The sequence below is a fragment of the Orbicella franksi genome, chromosome 3 (genome assembly GCF_964199315.1).
Source record: "Orbicella franksi chromosome 3, jaOrbFran1.1, whole genome shotgun sequence".
NCBI classification, from domain to species: domain Eukaryota; kingdom Metazoa; phylum Cnidaria; class Anthozoa; order Scleractinia; family Merulinidae; genus Orbicella; species Orbicella franksi.
In genome coordinates, this window is record NC_138147.1 from 9,429,356 (window position 1) to 9,446,789 (window position 17,434).

The 17,434-nt window shown below is 39.7% G+C and overlaps 1 protein-coding gene across 1 annotated transcript; it reads right to left on the reverse strand.

The window, feature by feature from the left end:
- Positions 1-3,261: 3,261 nt before the first annotated feature.
- Positions 3,262-16,481, reverse strand: LOC145481146 (uncharacterized). Its single transcript, XM_081459554.1, has 10 exons — positions 15,699-16,481; positions 12,176-12,516; positions 11,564-11,840; positions 10,321-10,651; positions 9,619-9,812; positions 9,006-9,335; positions 7,848-8,748; positions 6,503-6,706; positions 5,959-6,134; positions 3,262-5,055 (listed from the first exon to the last, which is right to left on the reverse strand). Exons 1-10 carry the CDS (start codon positions 16,121-16,123, stop codon positions 4,707-4,709), a joined length of 3,528 nt encoding a protein of 1,175 aa, XP_081315680.1. The 5' UTR covers positions 16,124-16,481; the 3' UTR covers positions 3,262-4,706.
- Positions 16,482-17,434: the final 953 nt, after the last annotated feature.

The following is a 17,434-nucleotide window of genomic DNA, read 5'->3' on the forward strand; positions in this document are numbered from 1 at the left end:
CCTTTGACGTAACGTCATGTTTAAACTCTCTTGTAATGACCGAACGCCCTGCGCACTAGATGAATCCAAAACCGAAAGCAGAAAAAATCGGTTTCCGGCGAAGTAATTCGCATTTATTTGGTTAGACATTATTACGTTAAGTGATTGGCTTAAAAACTCGCGCCACTCTGTCATCCCCTCAGAACAGTAAAACCAAAACAAATCGTTCGTAAACTTGCATATGATAAACTTGCATATGATAACCAGTTTTACAAGCCTCATTAAAAACTTACTGCGTTGAATAGTCTCAATTTCAATTCAACCTTTCTAAACTTAATTTCTCTCATTTCTTAAAATCGAGTTCAGAAACTTGAATTACATCATGAGCTTCCAATTTACTGAATTATATTCGTTCATATTGGAATTAGTAGTAATCAGAGATCATGAGAGTGCGTTCGACGCTCTCACTTTAATATATAATTATATATCGTAAATAAATGATTTCACTAGCTGACTTTCAACCTTTGTCTATTGCTAAAATCAACATTTTTCAGCAGTAACCGAGGTTTTACAGTCAGATATGCATAGTGTCAAAGTCCATGCCAGTGAAGAGGTCACGATTTGTTGATACGTTGCGTGACGCTGCCAGTTTCTGTAGTCTCTCAAGTTTCATACGTACATTATTCTAAGCAAGCATTTGCAGTCGCGTGCTCGTTTCGCGACTAATTCGAGTATTTCTCCTGATGAATAAAGTAGTCTTATAGATCTTGCCTTCAGAGTACTTTTCCACCGATTCCAAACAATAAATTTCGACCGGATAAAGACTGAGCTATTTGTCGCGACTGGAACTAATCAACAAATGCGATCAAAATGTAGCTGTTCCCACGGTTATCGTCCCAAAGTCAAGTCGTGTTAATAAACAAGGACAATTCCCTCAGATTGCGATAAATGCTGCCGTCGAAGCGTTTAAATCCGCCAAAATCTAACGCTGAGAGCTCATAATAGCGAGGCGTACGGCGACTGAATGGAAAGAAGTAAAAAAAAGATCCATCGGAAAGACGAGCTCACATGGCCTGCTCACATACTCACATGTTCGCCACATGTCTTATCACATGTCTTAGCATTAAACGGTACCAGTTTACTGGCCGTGACATGCCCCTGCAAAAATCAAGCGGGGTGGCCATTTTGGTGTCCTTACAGGAATGTGGTTTTTTTCGGCCTAGAACCGTGCACAGGATACCCAACTCTGAAAAGCCACAGGTCAAAATTAGGTTTGCGTTCCACTTCGTCGAACGCAATAATTGAAGCTCTCGAGTTATTTGCAATTTTGCAAATATTTGCACAAAGAAAAGAAACCCTACTTAATTTCATTTTCTCAAAGCTTTCCGACGTGTGGCAGTTATAAACACCTAGTTTTAGCATAACAATAGTATTTGCCGTTAGAAACACCAATTGAACACATTCGACACCCATCAACCTTTACACGCTAGCTGACTTGCGGACCCAGAAGAAATAAATCTGTTGTTAATCAAATCTATATATATCTTCGCCTGGGCTCTGTTCTAAAATCTGATCTGTAACAATTTTTTTTCTCGAACGCTGCGATTTCTAATTAATGATATTAAAAAAAAAGCCTGCTTCTAAAATCCATCTAAATCTGAGTCACAAATACGATCTTTAATATTATATACTACTTATGTAACGCCTACGAGTAGTATATATTAGTTAAATGCAACGCTTTCGAGTGGTATACCATGGAATAGCCTGTTAGTTACTTGTATTTTTTCGGTTTTCATTTTGGCGAATGTGTATATAACAAAAAAAAAATACAAGCGATAAGTGGGATATTCCATATGATTAAAAACGGGATCGTTGGAGAAGACAATTCGAGAGTTTTCATTGGCTTAGCCATCATGGGTTATGAGCCATTATACCATGCTCTACAAATATGCTAAGCGTACGCGTGATTTTTGGGGCGTTTTAGTTTTATTTTAGTTTTCTATATTTTAGGGGCATTTTTTATAGAATAGTTATTCCACTCGAGCTTGTTGAATATGAGATAATTATAGCCAACTCATATCCGACGCGCGCTCGTGGAATAACTGTTAAGTATTCCACGAAGTGTTGCATAACTGTTTTATACCATGCCATGCCATGCTATAAAAATACAGGGGCCACTGAAAACGATCAATGCAGCGCACGATGGAAAGGTTTGATGTAAGACCATCGAATATACCACGGCTTTCCTAGGCTACAGCTGTCTGTATTTTCTATAGCATGGTATAAAATGGAATATCCCACGAGTCACTTGTATATTTTATACATTGCCATTTAACAAATAAAGAAGCTTAAGCCATGTATTACACGGAGAAAAAAACACGACGGGCATTTGAGAACACGAGGGAAATGTAAAAAAACACGAGCCGCAGGCGAATGTTTTCTTCTTTTCTCGAGTGTTCTCAAATGGGGTACATACTAACTATTCAACGCTTTCGAGTGGTGAACCATGGAATATCGAACTTCATCATTTGTTTTATGATATAGAGGTAACGTGGCGCTAAACAATAAAACACGCTTTTTCTATGTTTTATTTAATAAATAAAGAAGCCTAAACCATACACAGTATTAAACTGTGATAAAACACGATGGGCATTTGAGAACACGAGGGATATGTAGAAACACGAGCCTGGGCGAGTGTTTTCTACATTTCTCGAGTGTTCTCAAATGTCCGGAGTGTTTTATTACAGTGTAATACACGGCATAGGCTTCTCCATTTGCTTTAAAACACGCTTTTTCTTGTTTTATACTCTGATAAAACATAAGTTTTTGACCAATCAGAGCGCGCGCAGGGTCCTATCTATATTATAAATAGAAACTAAAGGGGCCAAAGGTTGAGTTTAATACCGTCGTGTATACAACGGCTTTCCTTTACACCGATTGGCTGAATTTTCCATGGCGTGGTATAAATGACGGTATGCGTAATTCTTATACGACCTATAACCACATATTTCTTTGTCTACACCAGTTTACGACCATTTTCAAACCATACCTTGCCTTAGTCTGCGTTCATATATTTCAAAAAGGCCAGTCAAAACCAGAATAGAGGACTACTTGCATGGAGAGACGTTGTCTCTGGATAGGAGATCATGGGAGGATTACCCCACCCCAACCCCACCCAAGAGAGGCCTTTGAAGAAAACGCCGTTTCTGGCTGCGGACAGAGCCAAAAACTGGCCATGTCGGTTTGACTTAAGCTCTACATGTCTCCACCTGTTGCTGGTAGACGGGGCAAGCAAAAAGTTTGTTTATTGTGTGACCGTCCAACATAACCACAAAATTACAATCGTCCCTCACATTGTTATATTTCAGAATTACACAGCTGGACGTTATGTATAATTAGCGTCTTTTGAATTACCAAATGCTAAGACCAGAAGTAGCTAATCATAGTAGCAAAGAGTAGCAAAGACAGAACCATAATATACACACTAATCACTCACTCGGGTGACCTACTAGCTCGACATGTATAGGATGACGGGAGGTTTAAAGCGGCGTGAGACTGTTAGAAAACACGGCCATATACGCCGCCCAGTAAATCATCCAGGCCAAAAATTTAAAATATAACCAGGACTGAACAAATCACAAAGCACACGAAATCCAAAAATAGAATGCAAATTATTGAAACCCCGCGAGAGTCAGACAACATTGGCGTGTTCTAAGAGAAAAAGGGGGAAAATGAAGGCCAAATTTTCGTTTTAAAAATTGTTTTAGGAGCATTTGCTTACGCGCGTGAAAAAGCGTCAAATTTTCCACCATTCCGTTTTGTTTGTCTGACTTTGTCTGAGTTATGACGTCACTCGCGCGCTTCGCTATTGCAAGCTTTATAATCAATTCACGTATAAGAAAATATAAAGATATTAAGTAGTGATATTTATGCTATAACAACAGTTAACATGGATTCGATTGAAACGCTTATTTAGCTGATTAGCAGGATTTACATTATCTTTTACATTCAAACTCCATTCGCCGGTTACGACTGATAAGCAGGGTTGAGCCACAACAACTACACTGTCATGAATACGATCAAAACTTGGGCCATGGATAATTCACACAGCTTAAATCTTCTTAAAGTTGGTTAATATCTAAGTTAGGGTGCTTTTTTGGGAAAATCCAGCGTTCGATTCTTAAATCCAAAAAATATTTTGCGTTTTCTTAATAGACAGATTAACCCAAGACAACTCGGATCAGGGTGCATCAAACGAACCGAAGAATTCACTCTGGGTAGGCATTCTTCTTGACATTCACACCACCGTGGTGTGTGTAAAATTGACGTACGTCCTATATAAAGTGGGCACTATAGGTTAACTTTCAGCTACAACTTAAAGTTCGCTTATAAGTCTTAATTGCTTCAAGTGGGCTTTAAACGTGAGCGTTTACCGCTACTACAAAGCAAATCTTTACAGCGTAAAGCCAAAGGGACGCTGCCTAATTTAGAAATTCACACTGGATAGCATAACGCCAGTTTTACACAACGGTAACGTTGTTTTTCATGCTGTGTTAGTCACTGCTACAAGGTTACCAGCTATTGTGTAGGTACTCAATCATTTGGGGAACTTAAATTATCAAATCAACATGATACATGATACAGGTTCATAGCCAATCTTCGATCCATTAGTGTGACTGCTGCTTCGTACCAAACAAGGACTACAAGCCACTCTCAAAGGGAGCATCTTAGGATTTCTCTTCTCTGGCCGCATCCACACTTGTTTTATCAGTCGGCCCTTCGTCTTCTTTTCCACCATCAACGGCCGTCCGATATCTGTCATTTGCACCATCGGCACCATCTGTCCTCGAGCTGGCTTCCTCGGTGCCTTCTGGCAGCTCAAAACTGGGGTCAATTCTTAGGGCCAGGCTTCTGAGTAACTTGTTCTGTGCCTCCATCATAGCCATCATGGACTTCATCTTTTTCCTGTTTTTCATCACCTCCTCTTCCAGTTTGGCGAGCTCAGTTGGTTTGCTTTCATCTGCAACCGGCTCTGGGATGGCCTCGGAAAATCTTGCTTGTAGCCACCCTATCAATCTGCGAAGTGAACCAAACGGAATGAGTTGTAAGCACTATCAAAAACATCTGGAAGAATCCGAATTTTTGATAGCTCAAAGGTATCAGATGTCTTCCATTGTGTCTTGTTTGATATCCTTCTTTTCCAAAATTTATGTTTAGCCGATCCTAAATCAATTAGAACATGTTATAGATCCCTTCAGGTAGTTGACGATAATCGCAGCGCCAATGAATAAAGATGAACTCCAGGTCTAACGAACTGTCTTGTTATGTAACAATACAGGACAAGATGGACCCAGACCACGAGCAAGCACGGGATTATAGAATGGCTACGACGCATGCGTAGACGAGGGAAACCGCAGAAGGCCACGGGCGCGGCTCAATAACAATTCAGCATCATCGTAAATACTCTTTTTCTTGTCGCCATCTTAATAAGTAATAACACACAAACACCATACTTCAGAGAGGGAACTATATTTTCCAAGATAAATTGCTGGTACTTGGTAGAAACAAATTACACAAAAAACAAAACAAAAGAAAGGTGTTTTTTTTTTAACATCATAGCCACGGCTGCTTCTTAAAAAAAAACCACTTGTCGTTTCAAACAATGAAAACAAATCCGAAGAGCTAACTGCTTCAGCTTGTGAAAATTTTAATGCCCTTATTAAGCATGTTGAAATCAGACTTGCAAATGTCAACACCACGCCTCGCTTTCAAAATGTATATTGTAAAATTTATCATGAACGAATTCCCAAAACAGCAAAGATGAAAAGTGAACCCCCGTTAAAAAAAACATGGAGGTGGCAGAAGTTTAAGAAATTTTGCGCAAACGAGGCTTGGTGGAGAATTTTGAATTAAGCGATTCTCCGTGATATTAGTAAGTTAAGAGATTGATTACAGCAGAAATTCGAATTGACGCCATACCTGTGGTACTTAGATGACTTGTTAGGTTTCTCAACATAAACCGTTTCGTAAACGGCTCTTGTTAAAAAACTAGGAAACGCTTCTTCTATTTCAATTTGATACTCAATCTGCATGGCCAGTCTCTTGACTGTAGCGAACTTTTTCATTGTCTCGGTATCTCCAACGGCCAGACCAACCTGTGAAGAAATCAATTCGGTTGGTACTATTAGACTAGCTACAGCTCTTAAAAAGGGACATGATCAAGCACCCAACAACGTTACGGTAGATTCTAAAGATGACTTCCGCTCAGGTTGTCGACACGTTAATCATCAATAAACGACCAGGAATTTGGTTCTAAGGACCGTTAAACTTAATGTACAACCCCAATGCCGTCTAACGTTTACCAGAGTACTGGTATACGCCCTAAAGGATTGTTGACATTCCATCTACTGCGCCACTACCAAAACGATAAAACTCCGTAAACTAAAACGTACTAAAATGAATATCACACTACTGACTGGAATTTGCTCATCATTCGTTATTGTAACATGAGGTATTTTCTTACCAAAAGATTCATCAGAGCGACGGATAGTAGAAACAAACACAAAAAGATGAAGAAGAACGCCACCTCTGGAAACGGATTTAAGGGATTATCGTTTCTGGGATGCCTTTGACCAATTGAGTCAATAAAGGATGCTCCAAAGTCGAGCTCTCCAATCATCATTACCAACACACGAAGGATAGAATGGTGCACAGTGTGGAACCCAATCTACAAGAAATTACGATGGAGAGAAAATCGAGAGTTAGCAAATCTAGTAAACCAGTAAACTAGTTAACTATTAAACTAGTAAACTAGTAAACGAGAAAGACGGTAATCTAGTAGACCAGTAAACTAGTAAACTAGTAAAATAGTAAACAAGAAAACTAGTAAACTAGTGGACAGGCCATCTAGTAAACTAGTAAACTAGTAATCTAGTAGACTAATAAAGAAGTTGACTGGTAATCTAGTAAACTAGTAGACTGGCAATCTAGTAAACTAGTAAACAAGAAAACTAGTAAACTTGTAGAGTAGCAATCTAGTAAACTAGTAAACGAGTGAACTAGTAATCTAGTACACTAGTAAATAAGTAGACTAGTAATCTAGTAGACCAGTAATCTAGTAGACCAGTAAACTAGTTAACTAGTGAACGAGTAAACTTGTAATCTAGTAGACTAGTAAACTGGTAATCTAGCAGACTAGTAATCTGGTAAACTAGTACACTAGTAATCTACAAAACTAGTAGACTAGTAAACTAGTAAACTAGCAGACTAGCAAACTAGTAAACTGGTAACCGAGTAAACTAGTAATCTAGTAAGCTAGTAACCTAGTAGACTATTTAACTAGTAATCTAGTAGACTAGTAATCTAGTAAACTAGTAGGCTAGTAGACTAGTAGACTAGCAAACTTGTAAACTAAGAATCTAGTAAACTAGTAATCTAGTAAACTAATAATCTAGTAAACTAGTACACCAATAGGCTAGTAAACTAGTAATCTAGTAAACTAGTAATCAAGTAGACTTGTAGTTACAAGAAGACTTGGCCGGTCAGGAGCAAAAACGAAACGACTCAAACACGATTTATGTTTCGCGCGGCTTTTGTTACGCTTGTGGCTGATTGTCAGGAGGAAATGTGAACCCAAAGTCATCCGGTTTCCAAAGTCGACCAAACACTGCTCTAGCCTCTTTTAGAATGAAAGTGCGTGGAATGACTAGTCCATCGTAAGTTTCGCGAAGGATTTTGTCAGGGTTTTCAGACAGTTCGTCGCTGCCCATTACATTGTTGGGTACACTAATATAGAGTGTCTGGAACACAAAGTCAGAGTGAGCAAGCTATCTGTTACTAGTGATCCAGTACCTTATAACACCCCTTACCTGTTCCTTCAAGAGGAGGTAAAAGACCAGTGCAAATCCCAAGACAAGGAAAGCGAATACCACCATCACTTGGAAAACGGTCTTGGTCACTTCAATATACATTGAGATATAAGTACCAAACAGTCGATATCTTCTAAGGAACAGCATCATGTTGGTATAGCACACGAATACCGCCACAATTCCAAGGATCCAAAGTGTACGTGGGTCCTTCATGACCGAGAACCATTCATCGACAACGCTCCGCGAGGTTACGTAAGGTACCATAAACAACGTTGTACTTATATGAAGGATCCAGTCTAGGTAGTTGGAAGTGTCCTTGAAATAGTTCCAACGTTGCACGTAAATCTGAAACATTTCTTTGCAAAAGTGGAATGTCGCGAAAATCACGACTATGATTGGTACTGCTTCCCTGAAGGAAGAATCTACCCGGTAAATATCGGAAGGTTTAGGCTTGAAGAAGTCTTTGTTTGCTCCTCTAGACCCGTTCGTCCTTGGTGGCCTGAAATTCTGGTCTTCTCTTTGGTCGACTATGAAAGTGGTAAAGAGTATCATCAGTAAGAGATACGGGAAAAAATCGGCCATGTAAACATATCTTCCCAGCGAGGTCCACTTTCTTTCGTTGAATTTCAGAGTGAGGGGATGAAGAAGGAGCCGTTCGCGTTTGTGCTTGATCATCGTTTCAACTGTTGAGAACCTTTTACTGCAGTCTTCTACGTCTGGGCCAAGATCCAGATATTTAAAGTTGTATGTGACAGCGTAGTCTGGGTCGGAGATGTTCAGATGCTGAGAATGGTGCACGCACTGATTCAATACAACTTCAGCTGCTTCGGGGAAATTTTCAACCAGGAGTGATACTGCAGTTTGGCCAGAAGTTGTTTGGTAGTTTTCAATCTCCGTCCATCTAAATGCAAAAAAGAAATATAAGAATAAGATTTAATTGTATTTTAAAGCTGAAATGACCTTGGTCTTTCTGTTTAGTTTGATCACATCCACGACAAAAGCAGACCTGATGACCAAAATGGAAGTTGAAATTATGAACAATTAACATCCCTAGCCAATTAATATCAAAGATGGATAATTATATTCCGATTCGACGATTCGTCAACAGATTTGTTTCTCAATGGTATTTCTTTACGTTCTTCCACCACAACAACTAACCTTTTGTGCTTCACAATTGTCATGGCAACATCAGACGCTCCCGCTTTTGCTGCTACTTCCAAACAATCATGTCCTCGTCCGTTGACAAGTGTTAAACTTGCGCCACGGTCCAAAAGTAAACTCACTATAGCTGGATGACCCTTACCACACGCCAGGTGTAATGCAGAGTCGCCGTCCGTATCCTGCAGGTCGACGGATGCTTTAAAATCAAGTAGAACCTCGGCACATTTTACTTGGTTTCTCTTTACTGACCACATCAACGGAGTTTGGTGGAGATTATCTAAACTGTCAACTTCCGCTCCCATATTTATGAGTGCCATGCAAGCTTTTCTGTATATAAAATGGAAAAAAAGCCCCGGAATTAACACACTAGCAAAATAACACCCCAAAATTATTCTGCTATCGGTAACTATTCACTTTCAACATCCAGTCTGAAATCTGTAAACTAAAGTTTATTTCATACACTGGCATACTTGCTTCCTAGCGCTATTCTGACAAGTCACACCTCCAAAATGGATCACCAACACAACCTAATGTTCAAAAGCAAAAAAAGTAAAACACTTTCATTTCCTCTCTGTTTTGTAAAATATGATCCCGAAATCAGATGTCTTACCGTTGCCCTTTTCCAGCAGCACAGTGCAAAGGTGTTCGTCCAAGCTCGTCTCGTTCATTAACCCCAGAAATCCGCCTGACCAATGCTTCCACATGTTTGGACGAGGACGATTCTGCGGCTAGATGTAGAGGTGTTTTTTTATTCTCGTCTCGAAAAGACAGATGCTTCTGTTTGGATAAGACCAGCTCTAAAATCTACAAACCGTAGAATAATACAGTCAAACGTACAGATGAAACGTGTTTTCCGCGACGCACTTGTTGAAATGAACAGTTTAATATTCAAAGTGAGACTTAATCTAAAATTCAAAGGGCGCTTGTTTAAATTGCTGGCTGGGGTTACACATCGAACTTATTTTGCAAGAATTCATCCGGGACAATCTTGGCTGGAAAGTAACCAACAAATAACCTTTTAAAAACAATTTTTCAAATAAGCAGAAACGTCTTAACGTCTTCTTCCCAGACAATTTCCTTGTCAAAATCTACCAGAGTTGCAGGGTCGTATCTACAACTTGGGAGGGGAAATTCAGCCTGTGAAATTCAGCAAGTTGAACCTACGGGTCAGAGATCACCATATTTAGGCTCATGGCTTGGATAAGTGCTGTCAAAAAAGAATCGGTTTAGGAACAGAACATAACTTAAATTCACCCAGTATTATCACTTCCTTTTTACTGGCCTATACGTTTTGCATCTACCAACGTCTTACCTTTATATCTTTTGACTTAGCAGCGTAGTGCAAAGGAACCCTGTCCCACAAATCCGCTTTGTATAAATTGTTTGTACCCGAGCGACTCTCTAGAAGCATGGCAAGCATCGTCAAATGTTCTTTCTCTACCGCGAGATGAACAGAAGTTTTCAAGAGCAGATCGGTTGCAGTGTTTTCAGCTCCAAGTTGAAGGAGTACTCTGGCGGAATCAATGTGTCCTGCCGCGACTGCGTTCAAGAATGGCGAACGACCTTCATCATCGCGTGCGTTAACTTTAGCTCCCTTTTCAACGAGATATGTGATGAGTTTCGTTTGGTCAAAAAGAGCAGCTCTAGAGACAAAATGAGTTACAAAAATGTCAGTCTAGTCTGCTAAAAATGTTAACGGTGCTGAAACACGAAGTGAGCGAACGTATCGCTACTCTGCATGCAAGAGGTGACAGGTGGGCATACATGCAGTAGAGTACTTCCCACGTACTGTACAGGAATTTGTCAAATTTCCAAAACCAGCTTTCTTTGGTTCCTATTTCTACACCAGGCTTACAAATAGGAGTTGACAAAACATGAACAATCGGTTAGAATGAAGTGTCTTTCCTATTAACATAATAAAGTGCCCAGAGTTGTACTCTTGCTCTGTTCAAAATCCAAAAGATTTGATCATTACGCTAAAGCACATATACCATTCCTAATGGCCGATTCCCTCTATGAGATTCGCCTGCCGGGAATCACGGTAGTTGTATTCGTCATCTTGGACTATATGTTAACTTTACTGAACACAACTACCTTGATTCCCTGCTGGCGCGTCTCATAGAAAGAATTAGCCAACACAGTCAGTTCTAACGGACCAGATTTAAAACTTTATCGACTGGCAACAAATTTTTCACTTGACTCTGAAGATGACTTTGGTTCAGTTTGTCGAAACGCCAGTCACCGAAACAGTTCTTTTCAGAACAACCTTCAACCAGACGATCATACCAGACAAACTACTAGTTACAGAACTATAATGTAAAATGATATTGTCGTAGAGTTTTAAAGTGTCCGTTTTGTCAAAGAAGCCCAACATCGAAAAGAAGTTGAATAAATAGCTGCTTCAATGCTGACGTTGTAAAATCGCTTATCATACTTTAATTTACATATATACCATGATGGCTTAGCCAATGAATTGCATTATCCCATGATCTATAGCTTTTAATATTTAGTAACATTCAACAACTCTTCAATATACATCCTTGAAATATACTGACCTGTGAAGAGGTGTTTTGGAATCTCCATCTTTCATGTTAACACCGGCTCCTCGTGATATTAGCAACTCCGCCATCTCAAGATTCCCTTTAGTGGCCGCTAAGTGAAGTGCGGTGGTTTCGTTACACTTTTTAGAGTTGACGTCTGCGCCATGGTCAAGGCACAGTTCAGCGGTCTCGACATCGTTATTCCAAGCAGTTATGTGTAACACTGTGTTACTCTGTAGGTCCTCGTTCCCCACCAGTTCCCTTTCATTGGTATCAACGTCTCTATCAGAGGCTGCGAAGAAAAGGAATTACATTTCAGACCGTAGCTAGAGAAATGCTGAAGACGCTGTGAGCTAAAGGTTAGCGCGCTATATCTCGGATTTATAAATAGGTAACGGAAGGGTAAATCTGTTGTGAACTGGAATTAGCATCCAAATTAGCATCGCCGGGCGAATGAAGAGAATAGGACTTGACAAATTTATGACTGTGTGATACATAGTAGAGAGCGAATCAATTCACAATTCTAAAGATTACACTTCTCCACGTTTTAGACAGACATCGAAGTTTAATAGCTCACGCTAGTGCACGAAGATGGAATCAAACCGGTATCCATACTTCAACGCTTACCTCGGTTTAATATCTTTCTTGCCACCTGAGAATGACCATTAAGAATGGCGCTGTGGAGAGGAGTCGTTTTGTCCGCTGAAACTGCCTTGATGTCCGCTCCGTAGTTGAGAAGCAGTTGGCAAACTTTGCTATGTCCTTCACTGCAGGCCAGGTGCAACGCAGTTTTTCCAGAAACATCTTTGTCATTAACATTAACCTTTGAATGCTGTAGGAGAATTTTAACGATCTCTTCGTTTCCTCTGCACGCTGCAAAATGCAGTGGGGTATTCCCCTTTCTACCTTTAGCTGAAGGGTCGGCGCCTCGCTCCAAAAGGGTGTTGACAGTCGAGAGGCCATTGAACCTACGATAAGAGTTTCAAATCAGCTTTTTTAAAAAAGATTATTCAAACATTTGAAAAACGCGCCAATCGTTCGACAAGGCCCTGAAACTATGTTGATAAGTGATAAAATATGTTGAAAGCGGGTGAAACTCTTATCAACATAAATCTCTTGGAAACCATTTTTATCCATCATGGGACTCAGAACTTTTGTGCATGTCGTTTGATTGCAGCAGTGAGGTGAGACGGTAGCTGAAGAATCTGCGTTTAACACGATGCACAAATACGTCATGAAGTGCAATTGTGATAATTAACCCCCAAGCCAATTTGACGTCAACTAAACACAAGATCCGATATGTAAATGACAAATTTTAACGCCCTATCTCAAACCTTATTTATCTGAACTAAGCAAGGAAGGAAGGCCAGAAACTTGCAAAATAACCGATCTTGTCACGAAATCCAATTTTCCATACACTGATCTCACAGAGGTAGGATTTGTAATGGGTCTGTTCACACCTGGATCAAATTTTCGTGACGTCCTGAGGAAGTGGCGCTATTGACGCTTGCCCAAGCAACTCGATGTCACTTGCACCTATTAAAGTGCCTGTGAAGTAAAAGAATAATTGCTGCTTATTTGAAAGACTTTTCAAAGTAAAACAGAATGGCCTTTTTCTCTTTTGGAAAATCATTTTTCGTTTTAGAGATATTCACGTTTTTGTATTATGCAAATAAAGAAAGTGATGACGTCATAAATAGTTCCACTTAAACAATAAAAAACTGAATCAAGAATATCTCCAGAAATATTGGAGTGGTGTTCTTCAAACTTGGCACCAGAAATGTTCATCACAAAAGAAACAGAAAGACACCTACTATGTTGTTGCCATGGCAACACTCTTGGCTCCAACTCGTTCTGTAAAAAACCAAATATCCCCATTTGCAACCTATTAAAGTGGGAAAGAGGCTAGGGTCTTGCTGGGAACACACATGGTTCCCATATTGTCTTAACTCTCCCCATTACATTGTTGAGAGTGGATGATCCTTGTTTAAGATAAAATCTGGAGATTTTATTCTTAATCAAAACAAGACCAGCGGTATAACTGTTGCCAAGGCAACTGCATGACGATTGTCATAATGTTTCTTTTGTGATGTACATTTCTGGTGCCACGTTTAAAGAACACTGCTTTAATATTTCTAGACATATTCTTGATTGAGTGTTGTACTGTTTTAGCGAAACCACCTATGACGGTATCACTTTCTTCATTTGCATAATACAAAAACGTGAATATCTCTAAAACGAAAAAAGATTTTCCAAAAGAGAAAACGCCATTCTGCTTTACGTTGAAAAGCCTTTCAAGTAGGCAGCAATTATTTTTTTACTTTATAGGAACAACCGGGAAACCCCCATACACTTGCACTATCAAAGCAAAATGCGCGGTGTACAGCCAATCGAGGGGAAAAAAGGTATTTTAAACCGTAACGTTTTACTTGGTTTCCGTAAGGAAACTAATAAGTATGGGTTTTCAAATGGTGACGAGTGAAATAAGGGAATAATTTCACGCGCGTTTCGTCAAAATCCTTACGATTTTCCGAGTGAGTATACCATTTTGATTGCCTTTTACGAGTATACCATTTGATTGCCTTTTAATACTATAGATGACAAATTACGCTTGCAATCTCGGGTTTTTGACTTGCTTACTGTATCGAGAAATTTCGCACCAAACGTTGCCATGGCAATTTTGTAATTTCTCATGTGAAATTATAAATTAATGCTCAAATTTCGCGCCAAAGTAAGGAGTAATTTCAGTCACCCGGCCCATGATATTATACAAGTAATGTTACAAGTATAACCAGAAAATCATTATAAATTTAAAAAAAAACAAAAAACACTCGTATGACTGGTTTAACTGTAGTTAACTGGTCATGTTTTTTTCAGTTCGCAAGTTTACACACCATAATTGCATTATTAACATGACTGAGGTGAATGAATGACCTAATCAGCCTGAACAACACGTGTATAGAGGATATTACATGGCCGTGCAGACATGAAATTTCTCTTAGAGTGATGAAAAATATTTCAGGAGCAAGTGCAGCGAATGTGTGAAATATTTTTCAACACGAGAAGAGAAATTCCGTATCTCCAAGCGTCCACAAACCACAAGCCAGACATGCACGCAATGCAGACCTATTTTATCTAAATATCTCGATTGTTTTTTTTCAAGTACTTAAGAATATCCGGATACCGTCGTATAGCACGATCCCAATCGCTAATGTTGAGCCAGAGAAACATTTTCCCCTCGAAAGTTACCAAGGTACAAACCCGAAGATCAGGCATTACTACGTCGCTTAACGCAATGCTGTAAGGTACTATTTATTACGGCCTATGTTTTGGGCTTCTACTAACCTGGGACGCCAAGAAATTATTGAAATTATTACGGTCAGTGTTTTGACGAAACGAAAGGGAAAAGGAATAAGGGATTACACGTGGAACATGGGTACATTCTTTCAGAAGTGTCGTGACAGGTGTTTAGATTCAGTTAGTTCCCTTTTTAGAGCGCAGTTAAGGAACAACTCCCAACTCTGTACTAGCCTGCGAACGCAGACGTATTTTCGACGGAACTAAGTGACAGCCGGAAATACGTCAGCGTTCACAGGCTACACTGTAACTCTGTACGTGCGTATGTCAACATAATTTATGATAATACCTACTTATTAGTTTACGATACGTGACAATCAAAACGAAAGATCTGCTCAGGAGACAACCCCAGGCTATTGTAGTTCTTGAAGACTACAAATCAGAGGAAAAAATTGATTGTGGTTCTTGTAAACATTCAACTGATTTGCAATAGCCTTTCTTGAACGCTGGCTGGCGTTTCATATAAGTGTTGGCAGAACGTACGACAAAATGCTAATCGATCCGTGACTCAATCCTATAAGGCATTTACATTAAGAATTTTGCAAGCGGAACAGATACATGGTTTAAAGATCGTTAACGGTCTTTTGGGAATAATGTTCGTTTTCAATTCTCCTGAAAAAATTATTATTGCACAGTTAACAGTCACGCTTTCTCTATCTTTACTATCAAGCGAAAAGGAACCATGAATTTCACAGGCGTGTTTTTGATTTCTTAATAACGGTATGCAAATTTAGTCGATACGAGATTAGAGAAGATAAAATTTCAACGGGCACAATAACAGATATCTACGTACCTTGCAGCAAAATGGAGGGGCGTCAAGTGACATTCTTTTGTACCAATGTTAATGTCAGCTCCATGTTCCAACAGAATCTTCACGATTCTGCTCAAGTTGTACCGAGCTGCGACGTGAATGAGCGCAAAACCATGTTTGCCTGTTCTATCGATCTCTTGCATGTCTGTCAGGTTGCCGAGCTCCTCTTCGACTAACTCCATTTCATCTTCGCGAATTGCTTCAAAAAGCTTCAGAGTGTGGGGTGACACAGGGGTTGCCATTTCGCTTGTTTCGCGGTCGTCGTAAACAAAGGTCGCCGTCTCCTTTGTCTCGGGTTCGAAATCGACTAGCGGTACCCCGTGTTTTTCTTCAGCGTCTTCATCATCCCTCCTGAGCTTAAAGGGATTGCAACTTGCATCATGTCGTTTTGTCTTTCTTTGCGCCATGTTTTCCTCCGAGAGTTTAGTTCCTTGCTTCACTTTCCTCGTCGTTTCGTTCTACCGTGACAACTGCAGTTCGGGGAGACCTCTTTTAACAACAGAACATCACGTGCGCATGTTAATATATTAAAATTATGACACGTACGATTGTTCCTGGGGATCAATCACTCAGTCAAATATTTACATATCATTTCAAGACTGAGCAATGTTGTGCTCAGTTCCTTGACATTGATCATGAATAATGCTAATGTTAAAGTATTGTTACTTCAATTTCTACTTTTGTGAATCAAAGCGCACTCTTCCCTCTATTTCAAAGGACCTATTTCGCAGACACAACGAGATCAAAATTGTTCTTAGAAACAAGGTCAAACAACAACAAGCACGATGTTGTATTTAAAACTAACATTATTACTCCAGTAGAAAAAAAAAAAAAATTGACGGTCTCAGACTTTAGCATCCGGCTCAGTATATTGGTATTTGGCCAATATATACGTCGGTCAAGTGTTTATCATATCGCATATCGCCAAAGTACCACCTGGCATTCATGTGCGACATGTACTTGTCTGCCCTTTGGGTTCATCACGAATCAAGAGCAGCGCGTGACGCGCCACAGGAAATCCTGGCTGTTACATAATGAATTCTAATCACTCTGTCACCTTTTAGGTTTCGCATAAATGTAGAGTGTTTGATAGTTAGTCTGCATTGTCCCGCAAACCCAAATATATGCAGAGGGCTTCTGGAACTTTCAAAGATTTTCTTGAGTACAAAAACTTGTGCGTTTAGCTCGACATCCATTCATTATTAGTGTGTGTGTTCAAGGAATAAAACTTTGCCAACAGAAGTAGTTAACATGGTTTAACGCTGAAAGAGGCAATAGAAATCGCTCAGAATCAGGATGCCACAGCACACCAGGTTGGTTACATGCCACCAGAATGCAAAGGCGATCCACTACAAATGGAAGTTCATAAACTCCAAGGAAATAGGCAGACAGGAGCCAAGTGGAACACACAGCAGCCACAGAGACCAGGTTCCAATGATCAGCCCCATGGGAGAGCATGGTTTCAATGATCAGAAACAAGTAAAGTCCAAAAGAGGAAGAAATCTGATAAGAAATCTGAAAATTGATGACAACACCACTCTAAACACAGATGAAGAAATCCTAAGTGAAGCGAAACGCTTTTATCAGGCACTATACACGTCAAACAATAGTTCTTTTCAAAAAGTTTCTGGTGAAGACCTTTTTTCAACAAGAGAACCACTGTACAATAAGTGACGACGAAAGAAAACTTTGTGAAGGTCTGCTAACGGCTGCAGAAT